The sequence below is a fragment of the Balaenoptera borealis genome, assembly GCF_965194805.1.
Source record: "Balaenoptera borealis genome assembly, chromosome: 17".
In the NCBI taxonomy this organism is placed as follows: Eukaryota; Metazoa; Chordata; class Mammalia; order Artiodactyla; family Balaenopteridae; genus Balaenoptera; species Balaenoptera borealis.
Genome location: NC_138876.1, coordinates 43,883,419 through 43,900,524, shown reverse-complemented (window position 1 = coordinate 43,900,524; position 17,106 = coordinate 43,883,419). Strand labels below are relative to the sequence as shown.

General features: G+C 37.8%; 1 protein-coding gene and 1 long non-coding RNA gene across 7 annotated transcripts in view; both read right to left on the bottom strand.

Annotated features, from left to right (window-relative positions):
- The window catches only part of LOC309614706, a 411,347-nt gene that overhangs the window by 337,291 nt on the left and 56,950 nt on the right, over positions 1 to 17,106 (bottom strand). The window lies entirely within an intron of this gene.
- RUNX1T1 (RUNX1 partner transcriptional co-repressor 1) overlaps positions 1 to 17,106 on the bottom strand; it is a 142,544-nt gene that overhangs the window by 116,790 nt on the left and 8,648 nt on the right. For 3 of the 6 annotated variants that reach the window (XM_082363323.1, XM_082363324.1, XM_082363325.1), the window contains exon 2: positions 3 to 175. The exons of the other annotated variants lie outside the window; for them this stretch is intronic. In XM_082363323.1, coding sequence (XP_082219449.1) covers positions 3 to 90 — 88 coding nt within the window. In that variant the 5' untranslated portion in view covers positions 91 to 175. The remainder of the gene's footprint in view (positions 1 to 2; positions 176 to 17,106) is intronic. 6 annotated transcript variants of the gene reach the window in all.

The following is a 17,106-nucleotide window of genomic DNA, read 5'->3' as shown; positions in this document are numbered from 1 at the left end:
ACCTTGACAATATTCAAAGTTCCCTTTTTTCCGGCAGTCACCTATTACTAAACTCAGTGCTCTCCAAGTGTTTCTTTTGACAGATATCATTCTCCACCAATCGCTCTGCTAATTTCCTCTCTCCTTTTCTGACTGGGACAGATATTATGTTCACCAGCCCAGAGATCAATCTTTTCTATTGACAACAACAAAGGGAAAAAAAACGCATATATCACAACCAGTCTGAAGTATCACACCCATCTACTTACACGATAATACTAGGCCAGTTTTGTTTTGTTTAAGAAACAGATACAAGCCCTTCTAAATTTTAGAAAAATCCAAAACAGAAAATATTTTCAGAGTTCCTGCAGTGACATGCCCTATAGGGCTCTTAATTCTCCAATCATCTGACTCAAAGCTGGATACAAACTCCTCTTTCCTTAAGTTGGGTCTAAAATATACATACATCAATACCTTAAAAGAATGTGTTAGATTTTACCTATTTTTTTTTAATTAAATAATCTATCAGATATGGTTTCTTTAGAAAATGCTTTCAGACACTGTGTTATTTATTTTATTTTTTGGAATTTTAAGTGCAAGTTAAACCGTGTTTCAAAACAAAGTGGTGTCAATATTGTTTTCACTGTTCTGAAATTTACACATTGCCATCATTAGCTAAAATAATCTGAAACAACTGTTAACGGTATCTAATAATCTTTATGCAACCAACCAGTTTGAAATTATTAGTAACAACAATTCGTGAAGCATTTTACCAAATAAACTTCTACTACTTTCTTTTTTTCTTCTAAAGCAATCCAAATATTCTCATTTTTCCTGCTAGATTTGGCAGGTTTAGAATTCATTCATTCATTCCCAAACACCTACTATTACTACTACCACCACTATTATGAATAGAACAAGTATCACTATTTAGTTCTTATAATCTATGAAACATAAATCTAGCACAATCATATGCACATAAAGTAATAACTCAATAAATGCAAAGGGATAGATTTATAAAAAGCAGTCTCAAAAAATATTACTACGGATGTTGCTACTATTTTTTTTAAGAGACCAAACTACTCCATAGAAATTAAAATTGGTGAATATACATACTCTGATGTATATAAACAAGCAGTTTCTATTTTAAAAAAAGAAAAGCAGTGCCCTTTATACACCATATTACAACTCTGCTATCATGCAATCAATGTTTCTCATTCTTAATGGAAAAACTTAAACAGGGCCAAGGAGGGGAGACTGGAAGTAAATACATCTAGATGTCAAATATTATTTCCAGAAAATGGAAATATGGGTAATATTATTTCCAGGAGATGGAAATATGGGTAATTTTCTACACAATTCTGGTATTTCCAATGTCTTTACACTGAGATAAAAAAAAATATTTTGTAAATAGAGGATAAATAAGTATTATTGGGAAAAAGAAGAAAATGGATACTTTTCTTAGATTCAATCATGATTTTTGATAATATTTAGTGCCTCAACAACCATAAACAAAAGGCATCAGAGAGCCTGATAAAGTAGAGTCTACCTGTGTGGGTCATATTTAATAATCTCCATTAAACAAATGAAGGAGGCCAAGTACATACAAATCCCCTAGAGTCTAAGTCTTTTTCTTGCTTCTCATGACTGCTAAATACAAGACTAATGTCTCGGTTTATTACCAAAAATGGTATAATGGATCTCAGTTTTGAGGCACATAAAATTACCATGTGGATAAACTTCCTTTATAAGATAAATTTCTCAATTATAAATGATCTCCCAATATAGAATATACTATTTCACTTTTTAACTTCACTTGTGTCTATTTTAATCGGAGTATCCTGAAGTGAATGGAGAAAAGCTGACAGGAAGATAGTGTTACAAAATATTTTAAATGTACATGTTTATAAATTCTTAAATGTTAACATGGCATACAAATACACATTCAAGTAATACACAATGTAAACCTCAAGTTACCCACTGATGATTTTCCTCACTCAACTATTTTTATATATGAAACATTGTATCACAATCAATAGGATAACTCACCAAAAAAAAAAGGAGTTAATGTTTAGATTTTTCAAAATAATGACTTTGGAGTATTATGTTTGTTCTTCATACCTCCAACACAATAAATTGTCTTCTGATATAAAATAACAATAAAATGGGTAATGGTAATGAGCACTATGAAATATATATCCAGATTATCTGTGATACTTATTGCACACTGAAGTCTGTATCACATGCAATCAAAAGTAAAATTTCTCTATCTTTAATAATTGCTTTGTTCCAATCCTAAGCCCTCAAATTTGTAAAACCTCATTATGAGTGGAACATATACTGAGACCAGTTTAAAAGCTAAACTCTACCAAGAGGAGAATGCCTAAAACAATTTGTAGTTCTACAAGAGTGTTATTAAAAAGGCTCAACATGTTGTATTACCATGGAAATTGTGGAAAACAGACATTCCCAAACAAATATTACTTTTTCTCAATGGTATGAAGTAATGAAAACCACATGTGTAAATCTGCGATCTGTGCAGTAGTTCAAGCTGCAGCTAATAGAAAATACAGAAAGTGAACTCTGCTATATAAAGGATTTTTGTTACAGAAATATAATGTGAAAACCAGATGCAGACAGAAAACCTTAATCACAGATGGGAATGTAATCACTGGCATACTGAATACTTTTTTGATCAATCTTAACCATATGCGTAATGTATTTATTTTCTAAGGAATGCAATAACTTGAGAGAACCTTCTATTTGAATTCAGTTAACCTCATATTTATAATGCTTTTATCTTACTCCCCCATCCCTTCAATGTGTACACTGAGCCAAGGTTTTAAAAGGAAGAGCTGCTGGCCTTGGCAAATCCTTCTTGTATCAGTTTATCTTTCAAAGTTTTAATAGGATGTAAAGACTACACACATCAGAATCAACCTCAAAAGCGATCAAGTGCAGTTCCCCATTAGTGTGTTTCTCAATCACTGCCAGGAATCCCTTCACTGCCCAAACACATTTCTCTACAGAACTATATCAACATTTGGGGCTATTTTTCCTTTAGTAAATAAGATACAGTTATTCCAAAAATGAGGCTTTAACACACCTCTTTTTATCTATCAATATGAACTGAATTAAACCTTTAACTTTTCCTTTCACAAAAACATCTTGTAACGTAAAGAATGTCCCTTTACTTTAATAAAAATACAATTAGTTTTTGGTTCCAAGGGGAATTACCACAAAAGGAACCTGTTACATCATACATTACTTAGGAAACATTACCTTAACAAGCACAGTCCCTGACACTGGGCGGTAGCTTACCTTTGCCAAGACCTCCACAACCTTATTTGTAGGACAATGCTGAATCCCCCTGATTTGAAACAGTCAACAGAGAACCACCATGTAGGCCTCACTTTAGGACTACATTCAACTTCCAACAGGAAGTGACTGGGACACTATGTTATTTGGGATGTCCCTAAACTTCAAGGCCCCAGCTGCACAAGTTTCCTTAAGCTTCTATGGCATATACTCATCCTGATTCTCCTTCTCTCTTCTAACTACTCATCCACTAATATATGCATAGAAACAAACAGTCCTTGTTCTGACATTCAAGACCCTCCATGATTTGGCACTAACCTACACCTTTCAGCCTCTGCTCCGTCCATGCCCTTACAGGGTACAGCTCTTCAATGGATAAACTCCCATAGAATGCATCACCTCATCTTTATGGCTTTGTCCATTAACTCTTCCAGACTTCATGGCCAGCTCCTTTTCAACACTCAGGTTTCATTCAAATGTAACCTCAGAGACAGTCTTCCCTCCTATCCAAAATAAAGTCTCACCACCACTGGCAGCACCCTCCACCATTCTCTCCAACATTGTTTTTTAATTGTCTTCATTACATTTAACACTATGGATAATAATCTTACAAATGTCTCTATTGCATGCCCCCCTAAACTGTAAGATCTATGAGAACAGGGGTCTTGTCTGTTTTGCTCATTACTCTATCCTCCATACTTAAAACTGTACTTGGCACCTAAAAAGAATAAAACAAATGAATTCCATCTAATGAAATGCTATACAGGCCCAATTCAATCCCTGTGACCTTCACAAACCTTTCCCTGACCACTCCTGGGGCCCACGATCATTCTCTCTTCTTTAAATTATAATAGCATTTATGGTCTATATCAGGCGGGGCAACCTTTACCTTCCAGACACTGTTCATATGAGCCCATTCCCACCAGTACTGTACATACACAGGCCAGTATGGAAATCACCCAGGGCATCCAGGGCTGTGAAGCCAGCCCTTCCTCCCACAGTAAGCAGTAGGATACCACGATTAAGAACTGCAGGCAGCATTAAGTCCATACAACCTCTAAGGTGTAAATGCACTCTAGTAGTTTTTATGCATAGATTTATCTCCCAACTGAGTTTATCAATTGACTTTCCTGTTCTGGAAAGAGATCCCCCATCTTATTCTCTTGCTGTCTTCAGACCTTACCTTGATGCAATATATGCATTTTGTTGTAATGGCCATGAGGGAAGGGGCCATGTTTATTCAACAGTCTTCATACTCAGTGCCTGGCTCACAGAAGGTGTTCACTCAATATTGGCTGAGTGAACAAAGGAATAAATGATAATCGAATACTATCTAGTTTTTCTTCAAGCCTCTTCCTCTTATTGTGATAAAGCATTGTTTTAAAATCCTTCAAATATTATTTTAAAGATAAAAATTAAACAGAAGGCAGCTGACCAATCTATGAATAATTATTTTTAGTCAAACTGACAATGCAGGATGATCAAGGAGTTAACAAAGCAGGCAATTTAAAACAGTAAGAAGCTCTAAAATATCTCCTCTGTTACAGATATAATTTAATCTTCAATAAAATAAAATCTCCTAAAATGACTGTACCTTACCTACACTGACCACTTAGCCCACTGCATGCAGTTGGACTGGAATATCAGGTCTTACACTTATTAGCTATTTGACCTTGAACAAGTCACTTAACCTTTCTAAGCTTTAGATGTAAATCTCTACAGTAGGATAATAATACCTAACTCACCGGGATGATATGAAGAGATAATACTTATAAAGTGCCTATCTTGCCCCTAGTGCAAGTGTTTTCTTCAATGTGCTCAGTTCCTATCAATTGAGAGTAGAAAGGAGGTAATACCTATTTTAATATTATGATTTAAAAGCATTAAAGCACTAGGTCACTACTCAAAAAACGACCTAGTGCAATCAAAACATTTTCTTTTCTGAAAGTCATTGCTGTTCTATTAGTGATAAAAGTAAGTATGATCAGTCAACAATCCCAAAATATGTGGAAGTAAGGTGCAGGTCCTAAAACATTTTGCAGTGGAAAAAAATAAAGAACCACAAGCTAATGTTTTGTGATTAAATTTTTTCCTCATCTAATTTCATCTGTGGAAGAGCACCTCTAGAGGATAAGAGAAGAGAGAAGCAATTATTTCCAAAGACTGGTTTCTCCAAATAAAGGCATCTGTTCCATGCCGGCAACTTTCACATGAAAGAAAAACGAGACTTTGAAAGTATCTGTATTCATGGGTGATGGCCACATGTCTCAAAAAAAAAAAAAAAAAACTACGATTATCCAACTGCAAATATGGTCTGCTTGCTGCTGCTTCTTATCAGCTGGTATCTCTCTCTCTTCTTTCTTCCCTCTCTTTTCCCCCTCCCTCTCCCTGCCTCAGAAACTTGTAAAGCTATGATATTTTTTTGTACTCTAAACAGTAACTTTTCTAAGTACAGTGAGAAGTCTTGATAATTTTCCATTTTAACTTTAGTATAATTCCCACCTGCAGCCTGTGTGGCTGGCCCTGTCCATGGGGAAAAAATGGGGTGGTAGGATTTGAAGACTTCCAGGAGAGTGGTACTGAGCCCTGGAACAGAGAAGCCTGGGAGTCAGAAAATCTAGGTTCAGACCTCGCCCCACAACCCATGCAGGGCGACGTTGGGCAAGTGAGGAAGCCTCTAGGAGTGGTTTACAAACGAGCTCACTCCCAGCTGAGTATTAAGTAAGGCAACATGTGAACTTCACTCCACGAAGGCATCTACCGTGCCTCCTCCCCACACATATCTGTCTGAAATTGTTCGGTCACTTGCATGAAGGAACTAAAGGCTGCCCTTCTGAAACCATCTCTTGGAATTGTTACCTGGAAGCAAAGACAGTAAGATGCTTCACCCACTTTGGCGTTCAGTCACAGAATCTTAGGGTGAGACAGACCTGTCATTCTATCCAGTGCCATTCCTAGTTTTAAGGCTGGTTCATCAAGCAACAGCTGGAATCCCACACAATATCAGAGAAAAGACAAGACTGGTGAGTAGAGAGGGAGTGGGAGAGGGGGCTGGAGAAGAGTACTAGCGAGAAGTGCTCAGCCTGGGGTCTGCCCAGAAAACAGACATGACAACCAAAAGAGGGATGGGAGCCCCTGGCACCTAAGGGATCACTTGGGGGCATGGGAGAGGGAAAGCTGGGAGTCACAAAAATGGTCCTTGTTGGGGCCCTGATCCAAGGGACGGTTCCAGCTCATAAATATGTCCATGCATACAATATTTTGCTTACAATTTCAGGGATCTCATCCTTGACAAGAAGTACATTTGTGAGCCATAGGGTGAAAAATAAATAAAACAGGTTAAGATGTGCACTTATGAACATGCAAGTGACTTGACCACTTCAATTTACCCAGGGCTGCTGTACATGTGGGTGTTTGTTTGCTGAAACTTAAAGCTAAAATATGGTGGCAATAAATTGTACATTCTGTGATAAGAGAACACAATAAAAAGGGATCAAGGGGGGAAAGGGATTGGGAAAGAAACAACATGCTCTTGCAACCAAAGATTTCATTTTTGGTCTTAGCAATGAAATATCTGAGGACAGTATTAAGTAAATAAGTTGAAATATTTGAGGACAGTATTAAGTAAATAACATGAGCTTTCACCAAATATTTAATAAAGCATCAAAAAGTACCCCAACTGTTCCAGACTCCTACTTTCAAGGAGCTTACAAATCAGCAGAGAAGTCTGAATCACATGGATAGCGGCAAAATGCTAGATGTGATAAATTCTATCTTTGAGGAAGAGAGGTCATGAAAACTTGAATAGTTTCATTAGCAACTCAGGAGAGGACAAAGTGGGTTCCCTGCAGAAATAGCTCTCAATTAAGGCTGAGGTGAGAAAGGTCTAGCAAATCAGGGGCACTGTCTGACTTGAACACCTCTATATCCCCAGGCATTAAACAGGACTAGACTCTCCGTTAAGAATTTGCTGAGTGAAGGTGACTGAAAAGGAACAGCCATAGAGAGGAGAAGATCCTACAGGGGGCTTCCAGAAGAGAGCAGTGGACAGTTCAAGAGTGGTCAAGTCAGATGCCTAGCACAAGCAAGCCTTTCTGAAATGATACTGTGCTTTGTACATACCATCTCATGCAACCCACATGACAACAATATGGGTCGTGCCATTATTATCCAGATGAGAATTATTTCCAGATGAAGAGTAGGAGATCCAACAAGTGGCAAAGCACTGGGGAGTTGGGTCTCTTCACCACTTCACCTGGCCGCCTTCTAGCAGAGAAGAGAACATAATCACCTTCCCCCAGAAGGGCAGAATCCCAGAACCATTCATCCCAAGCTGATGCTACAGTCTCTAACTTTGCAGTGAGTGAAACAGGTAACGAGATTTGCAAAAAGACTCAGAGGACCAACAGACATGAAATAAAAATTCTCCTTCCAACCACCAATGCCTGAGCCCCACTTTCTTCCCATAAAGCAACTACTATTGTCAGATTCATATGCATAAGTAGTTTATGCACTTTTTGTATAAATGTAGCACACTATATACATTGCTCCCTGCTTTTTTCATTTCACAATATATCTCAGGAATGATTCCATATCAACATATATAAATCGGTCTCATCCTTTTAAAAACTATAGATTGGTTACAGAAGAAAGAAGTCTTAAAAAATCCAATTCTGAGAGATTTTTATCCACACACTGAATTTAAAGTTCAAAGAGTAAAAAGAATTCCCAGTGTTTTCAAATTAAATGATACTAAACAAATCAAGGTGAAAGTCCCTGAAATAATATTATATTGGTGAACCATAGCCTAAAAGTCCTACATTTTGTTGTTGTTGTTTCTTCCAATAACTAAAATTCCTTAAATAAGGGAGACAATTAACAGTGAGCAATTTATTAAGGATTGAATACTGTCCTTTAACATATAAAAGGGATTCCTTTACTTTTCTAATATGAGGCCTCCATTTTAAAACAAAAAATTGTGATATCACACATGATAGTATTTTGTTTACAGTCTGCTGATTGTAAAATACATAAAGACAAGTTTCTCTTAATTTCAGTAATATTTTAATGCATTTTTGTTCATTTAATTTAAAGTGTATTTGAAAAATGTCATTGTGTGAAAAAGTATTTGGTCTGCAGACAATGCTTGTGCTACTGAATGAATGAACGTAGGTTCAAAAGCCCCTTGAAACTCACTGCTCCTCACCCCCCAAGAGTATTGAGCCCAGAGTCTGGGACACACTGCTGTAGAAGAACAGCCTCTGCCCTCCCATCAACTCCTCCTTGACTCCTTATTCTCTGGTCCCTGCCTTCTCTCCTCTACATAATATTAGAATTGAAAGAAATTTTTAAAAATTATTCCCTAAACAAAAGTCCAATGTTCGAAACATGTAAAACAGTTAGGCTGCTCTGGTGGAAAGTTAAGGGTCCAGACCCAGCCCTCCTGACCACTTTTTATTCTCCCATATGGCCAGAAGTTACCAGCAAAATGAAAGGAAACTCAAAACAGTTCGAAATCCATGCAAGAAGCCAAAGCACAGGAGGGAGCCAAGTCCCAGGGCAATCAATAATCAATCCTCCATGCAACCACTATGCTTTAAGGAAAACCTACCAGGTAACAGCCCCATCAACATTTCCCAAGAGTAGCTGGACCACAAGAATCCCTGGAGCAGGGATACACAATTGGGTTCTGAGGCTCCTTTCTGGAGGCTGTGATTCTATGAGTCTATGAGGGGTAAGGAAGCTGTCCCTTAAACATTGAAGCAATGCCCGAATTCTGGCAAGCTATGTGCACTGGACATCTAATCTGAGCTGTCATCACTTCCTCCTCTCTAAATCCACCCGATACCCAAGTACTAATTATTTTTCCTTTGCAATGTCTCTGGCATCTGCCTATTCCTTCTTGTCCCACAAACCCAATTCTGGCCATCCTTCTATAATATCTAACATCTAAACTACTGCAAAACAAGTTCCCTACCTGGCCTCAGTCTTCCCCCATTCCAACCCATCTGGCCCACCGCAGTCAGACCAACTCTTCAGAAACACAACTTTAACTGGGTCCATGGTTTCCTGTTGACTGGCACAATTTTTTTTTTTTTTTGCTTTGGTTTTATTAAGATTTATTTTACCATGGCACCCTTTGTTCAAAAGAAGTCCAACTAGAAAATCTAATATCTAAAGCAATTTGTTATAAAGAACAGAACTATTCTGGTTTCACAGTGCTGAGAGGATGAATGAAAGGGCCTGAACCCAATCTGGGCACCCTCTATGCCACCTCCCAACCCTAAGGGGTCCCATAGGACACAGTTTTTTAAACTTCTGGCTTACTCAGAAGATAAAGCTTAAATCAAATGCCTTATGATCTTTCTATTTATTTCCCAATAATCACCCAAGGGTCCTTTTTGCTGTATCTGCATATGTTAATTTACTCTCTCTCTAACCTCTACCCACCCCACCCCAAGACACCTCGCTTCTCCCAAAACCTTTTCCAGTCTCCATTCCTGTCTTATAACTGCCCACAACCCCATTACAATAATGTTGCCTTGATAAATCCTACCTGTCTTAAGACAAGCTGAAATTCCAACTCACTCCACCTCTAAAATCTCATCTACTGTATCATTTAACTGGTAAGTAATCAAGCCTCTTCATCTTTTGTAGCTATTTAATTTGTCCTGAGCGGGTTTATCATTCAATGGGAACTGAGCTTACTACCTGTTCTGTGCCTCCATCTAACACACTGCTTTACACATAGTAGGCATTCATTAAATATTTATTAATTTACTTCAGATTTACAACCAATAGCAAAAATCTTAATTTTCTTTCAAATATTCTAAAAGGTTTCATTACCAGGGCTACCCAAAGAACATATGCTTTTCTTTTAAAATAGTCAAATTAGCTTTAATGGGTTGCTCATTTTATTACTTTTCATTTATATTTTCCTCTGATATTTTATACCCGCTTTCTCTAGCCAACTCAAAGCTTGACTTGGACAAGTCAATGGAGACTGATCACATTTACTTTCCATTTAGACCTGAATATCAGGTCTAAATGCACCTACCTACCCTTATTTAAACAAAGGATTCGAATTCATTGTCCACATTTGTTTCCCATCAGAGGTCAAATGTGGATCTCATTTCTAAATAAATCTAGCTAGAGATGAGAATGAAAATGTGTGACAGGTAGGCAAAGGGGTTGGGCAATAAAGAATACTTGCCTGACACATGATAAAAGTTACAGAATCCTAACATCACTTAAAAAGAACACTTTCACAGGAAAGGATTACTATGTCAGTCTGATAAACATCACAGTTCCAGTCCCAATATCATCTGCTGTTCTTCCCAGCTGTGTTTGCTTATCACTGTGTACATAACATATGCAAAGATTCAGAAAATAAACTAGCAGTGTTTCATGACCTGTCTTACAGCTCACATCTTCCTATATCTTGAGGTTAGGGGAAGGAGTATAGTACATCTAGTTTTAACAAAATAGAGCAACCAGCTTCCTAAGACTTTGTATTTAAAGCACAATTTGCACCATGCTTACCATATTCACTGGGAGATGACTTCCCAATTTCTAATATTCCGCTTGCCAAATTGGATGTGCATTTAAAATGCTCTCAGCAATGCTGCTGTGGTAGCTCCCTGGCACAACCCTATGCCAGCCTTTGCAGGAACCATAATCTATCTACTTCAGTGTCACCAGGTGCACTCCCCACAAGGTCTAGTGGAAGGGACATCCCAAACACTCTAACATCTTTCAGCTAGTTTTCTCTCCTGGTGCTCTAATAGACCTGGCCACAGCTAGCTCATCACTGCTCTGGCAATATTTCCTCTCCTATTATTAGTGGCCCCCTAGCTCTTGAGAGCTTACCTTTAGACAAACTGCCATTACATCCCATGGTAATATTTTCTCTGTTATTTCTCTGATGTAATATTCAATCCAGTCAAGTCAGGTACCAACTAAGAGTTCACTGCATACATACTTTTAAGACATTCATCTTTGTGGCAAAGAACTTCAGTTTGGCCTCCCACCAAACTTCGAATGCCACTGCAAAAACTTTCTATAACCTATGAAGCCACAGTGATTCCTGTGGTTTCCGTTTCTAGTGACACATGAAAGTAATGTAACTTGCATGTCCTTCCTAGTAAACAGTAGAAGTTTCTACTGCCATCCTGGATGATGACAAAGGGCTTACCTTAATCAAATCAGAAGTATAAAAATGTAATAGTTCCCAAGTTCCAAAGAAATCCAGCCTGGGTTCATTATCGATAATTTCACAAATTAGGATTAAACTTTTAATAATGTCTATATTTTTTAAAAATGAAAGTACAAAAATCAAAGTGTTATTGGTAATAATTGGGCTCTTAACTACTTTTTTAGAAGCAATAGCAGACTGTTCTTTAGACAACAGACAGTTTTTGGTCTTTCTTACTTAACATCTGATTCTAGCCAAATGATAATGTGCCCCGTTGGTTTAAATAAGCCATTACTTACCAGGTTCTCTCCAAAAATGGTTTAAAGAGGTCATTTTCTAAATTCCCAAGTGACTTAGGTCCAAACCTTGAGACTGTGGAAAGCCTGGTAAGCACAATCAATCACCACCATGCTTTAGCCTCTAGCCCCTCACTCCTGCCCCCAAGCACCAAGTTCACCTTGTCTAGCAACCCTGAGGGAAAAGCATAAAGGCTATTTTCTTTGAGCAAGACCTAAAATCTTTAGTTCCTTCTCACTGCATAAACAGATTCTTCCCTCCATCATTCACTTCTGAAAAAAGTACAGTAACAACTAAAATTTCTGACAATCATCCTAGATCCAGGACGGCTATGGAAAAAATGACTCACTATTCCCCATACCCCTTCTTCACAATGAAGAATAGTGGGGAGATAATGATGTTCCACACTGATTCTACTTCCCAATTATATGCAGATTAGTAGTGCCCCCAACTCAGAATTAAAAATATAAATGAGGATTTTTTTTCATTCTCCTAACCACGGGAAATTCCTGAAAGCCTGCTCCTAATATCCTATATAGTCTTGTACATAGGAGAGTTGGGAAGCCTAATGATCAATGAGTCTGTCTATCGTTTTGCTCCTGAAGAATGCACCTGAGGGCTGGAGTGCACCCCATGCCACCCAGCAAGTCAATGACTGAACTGGAAAGGGAACTCCAGTTTGCCTATTACGGGAATGCACACACACTAGATCCTTCTTTTCATAATAGAATAGTTTACACCAGGGGTCCCCAACCCTGTTAGGAACCGGGCCGCGCACAGCAGGAGGTGAGGGGCGGGTGAGTGAGCAAAGCTTCCTCTCTGCCACTCCCCATCGCTCCCCCATTGCTCGCTTTACCGCCTGAGCCTTCCCCCCACCCGACCCAACACCCAGTCCATGGAAAGATTGTCTTCCACGAAACCGGTCCCTGGTGCCAAAAAGGCTGGGGACCACTGCTTTACATTACATAATCAAACTCAAGATGGTACAGAATCCCTCTCCTCTTAGAAGTGACTAGGAAGTGGACCTAGCCAACTGGGAGATGCCGAGATGGAGATATAGAGTGACCAAACCGACTGGGATGGGACAAGCCTCAGGGACTAAGGACACTGGGCAGAAGACCACTCTGGAGTGCTGAATGAGATCAACAGAGGGAACAGGCCTCAAGGCCTCAGTGTAGTGTAGGACGGTGGTATTCTGACGGGAGAACAGAATTTAGTAATGGAAAAGCCTGGATTAGGAGGCACTGAGGGATACAGAGTGGCATGCATTTGGGCATATCCAAGGATATCTGCTGGCCAGTAGCCAACTGTGATTCCTAGGTTGGGGGCAAGGGCAAATGTAAAGAAAACAGTAGATGCATAGTTCATAACTGCTAAGGAACACGTTAAGCCAGATATTCAGAGAACATGGCTCTAAAATTATTAGAACTTAGGAACAAAGCAGGTAATTAATTTGGAGAACAGAGGGAAACCTCAGTTTTCTAAACTGGAGCAAAAGGTCAAACCAGAAGAACTACTAAAAGAGTGATGGACTAGAGCTCTTTGAAATGAAGAAAGTGAAATGCTGGTTAATCATTTACTTAAAATCAGTGCTGACAATGTACATGAAGGTTAATGCCAGGCTCACAGTAGGTCTCTAACATTTGTCAATTCCTCTACTTTCTCCCAAGTCCAACAACTAGGTGGCAGCCCTTGAATGCCCAGAGCACATTCAGTAGTCTATGCCCAAGGTGTTAAAAGATTAATGAATCTAGTCAATCACATTCCCTAAGGCACTTGGAGGTATTGAGATCGTTGGATAAACAATGGGAAAACTTTACATTTGTGCCCTCCACATTCAACAAGATCTATATCCTAGAGGCCCCATTCACCCAAATACTGATTTGCTTTAGGGACCCTGATCAATATGAAGCCCACAAAAACAAATCCCTGCTTCATGAGTTACATTATACAGGTAACCTCAATCAGAACTAACAAAGCAGAGGGATTTTAAGTAGGTCTCTTACAGTCATTGAAAATGTTAGTGGTTCTAAGCAAGATTGATGGCTTAAAACTTTTTCAAACAAGAGGGTCTCATACCTTAAACCTCAACCATGGGGCATTACTTTTGCAGTGATTCTGATATAAAAGCCTGAACGTCACTTGACAAAGTATGAACATTCTGAAGAGAATCACAAGAAGCTCTTCCCTGTTCAAGCCACATAAGGCACTGAGGCTTAAAGGCTGATTGTGGCTTCAGCACAAAAAACAACTCACTAGAAGATCACATACCAAATGATGGGATTGTGTCTGTGAAATAAACTTTCTTCACTGATATGTGATCCAGTGTCATTTCTTCAGAGTAGCAAAGTGCTTGGTGCTATACCAGAGAATATACCCACCAAGAAATATACCCAGATCTCTGAAAGATATGCCACAATTTGGCTTCAAATTGGAAATTACATCCTTTATAAGCATTATTCTTTAGTTGGTTAAATACATGTAATCATAAGTACACACAATGTTGTTCTTCAAACTACCTCTTCTTTTGACTGGTGTTTCAGAAGAAACATTGCATTTGTTAATACCAAATATGCTAATGTGTCACAGTGTCTGTCTTCTCTTTTATCCACTCTGGAGATATTCTGAGCTTATCTCCGAAGAGTGTGTCTGGCAATTCAAGTGTGAAGCTACAAGCTACATAGTCTCTAATTGATCCAAAGCAGTAATCATGTCTCACCCTAGACAAATTACTATAGCCACAAGTCCACCCAACTGCAATTGTGGATGGAGTCAATATTGAACCTGATCCAAATTTCACCGGTCTTCCTTCTACCTTAATTCTCTATGTCCAGTTTTACATGGATAGCATTGCCATTCATTTTCTTTTTGTAGGAATGAAGTATTATTTTTATTATGATTATTCATGTTAGAGTTCTCTTTTTAACACTGGATGATTATTTTTTTAAAACATGTCTTTCCTAGAAATATCACTAGTAAAATGCATCCAATTTTTCTCTAATGTGGTGCTTTCCCCGTCCATAAAACTTATTTGATTAGCAGTACTATAGAAGCTAAAGCTTTTGTATGCAGGCACTCAAGCATAATTTAATCATTTTATTTAAGCATGAAAAAAATTATTCTGAAAGGCCTGTTAGGTAAAATATCCCTGATTGGTTTAAACTTACATTTGCAGGTATATTAAGGGTGAAATAAATCACGGAATGCCCAGTATGCAATGGAATAGTGTTAACTTTGTTATAATCGTCAGCAGTAAGTTAAAAATTGTAGTATTAGAGGATGTAAGGAATAACTATCATTATAAATAACTGCATTTAAACAGGTTATTTTAAAATAAATTTTGTTTTATGCGAAACCATTTTATATTACAAGGATTTTCACCCATGGAAACCTCTTTCACAGTCAAACGAGATGAGGTCCTAATTGCATAATACCATTTATCTGCTGAGGATAAAAGTGCCAACAAATGAAAATGCACATTAGGCAAGAGATTGTCAGAATAGAAAATTGTCTTTTTTATTTTTTTTTTTATTTTTTTTGCTTTTTTGTTTTTAAATAACCCACTCACATTAACGAAAGACTGCAGTAGCTTCCAAATTATAGGTTGTTATTTTTAGTGGAAGTAGTTCAATATTCATATTGGAGCAGATGTAGCAGTTTAACAAAACAGCTCTTCAAATCCTGCACAAATTGAAAACAGGAAAACTGATTGCATTTTCTCTTATCACTTTCCTTTTCTGAATTGACACTTTTGGCCTTCTGAAAATTTACACATGGCTTTCATCTCAACAGCACCTGCTGATCAAACAGAAACCTAACATTTTCATGAAAATGGTATAAAGAACTAGTTTTGTTCTAAACGCTGTAAAGGGCATAAGTTGCCTACTAGATAGCAACAACTGCTGGGTATAAGGCATATTCATAATAGTTTTATATTTTCATTAAGCTTTAAAAAAATACATTAAGTCCCTTCTGGTTTTTTCCATGTTCACTTTTGTATGATTCAAATTTCTTTGACTCAATGTCTGCCTAATACTTAGTTTTATCATGCAGCGACTATGCAAAATGTGTAAAAGGGTAGCTTACACTAAGATACGGAACACTTAGTATTTTCTCTGCCACTGCTTGGAATACACATATTTATCTATACATATTGCTGTCTATCCAGGCACATGGGTGTAAAATACACACATCCCATTTTCTTATTCCACCCACAAAAAAAAACAAAGTCAGGCCCTGTTTTTGAAGGGGCCTTACAAATTCTTTTATCAGATACAGATTTAGCAGGTGCTTGAATGTTTGAGGATCCCCAGCTGGGGAAAAATGGATGTCACCTGAGCACAGGCCGGTAAGGATCTACCAACCACTCAGTGTAAATGTCTCTGCGAAGATAAAGGTAAATCTTAAAAATGGGTATTATTATATGTAAAATACAAGATTGATAGCTAAGTAGCTTCCCAGATTTTTAAATAAAAGTGTATCACATATTTATCTGTTACACCTAATTCTAAGTAAAATTAAAGATGCTCCTAAGACATGCTCTCTGTCAGTTTCCTAGCAAAAGGGCTCTACCCCTCTGAAGGATTCCAGGTGTCCATTCCCATTCTGCCTGGGTGACAAGGTAACCTCAGGCAGAAATGACATACAGTAATATATGTACCACTCTGGCAAGTTGGCCTGTGAATTTCGGTGTTTCATCATGCTCACTGAGGCAGCAGCAAACCTGAAATGTCAGTATGTTCAGTCAATGGAAGTGAAATAACGGGACTCTATTGTCTTACCCAATCGATCTGCTGTTGTCAACAAGGAAACATGCCCCCCTGGCTTTAAACAAATTTTAATTAGGCTCTTAGTTACTGGTTCATATTTACCTATGAAAACACTTATCTCGACTATGTGTAGGAAGCAAAACAATTGTTTTTCCCACTTTTATCCATTTTAACTACCTTCTAAAGTTAATACTATAATTTTTTAAGTACACTCATGAGTGTATTAAACATTTTTTTAATTAAACAGTTTTATTAAACATTTTAAAATTATTTTTCTTTTAAACCAACTCCAAGGGAAAAAAAATCCCATGGTTCAAATCCACAATACAAATCTACCTAACAACTTGATTTCTTTTTCCCTCTAGACCTAGTTGAACCCATACTATAAAATCAATTAATTCCATATTAAAAGTAGGTTTCATTTGCTTTTCTCACTCATTCAAGTACCACCATTAGCATCAATTCACCACCCATTCAAAACATGTCACACAAAACCAAACACAAATGATCAATTCCAAAAGCCTCTACCAATTTTGCTCAGTTTATCAA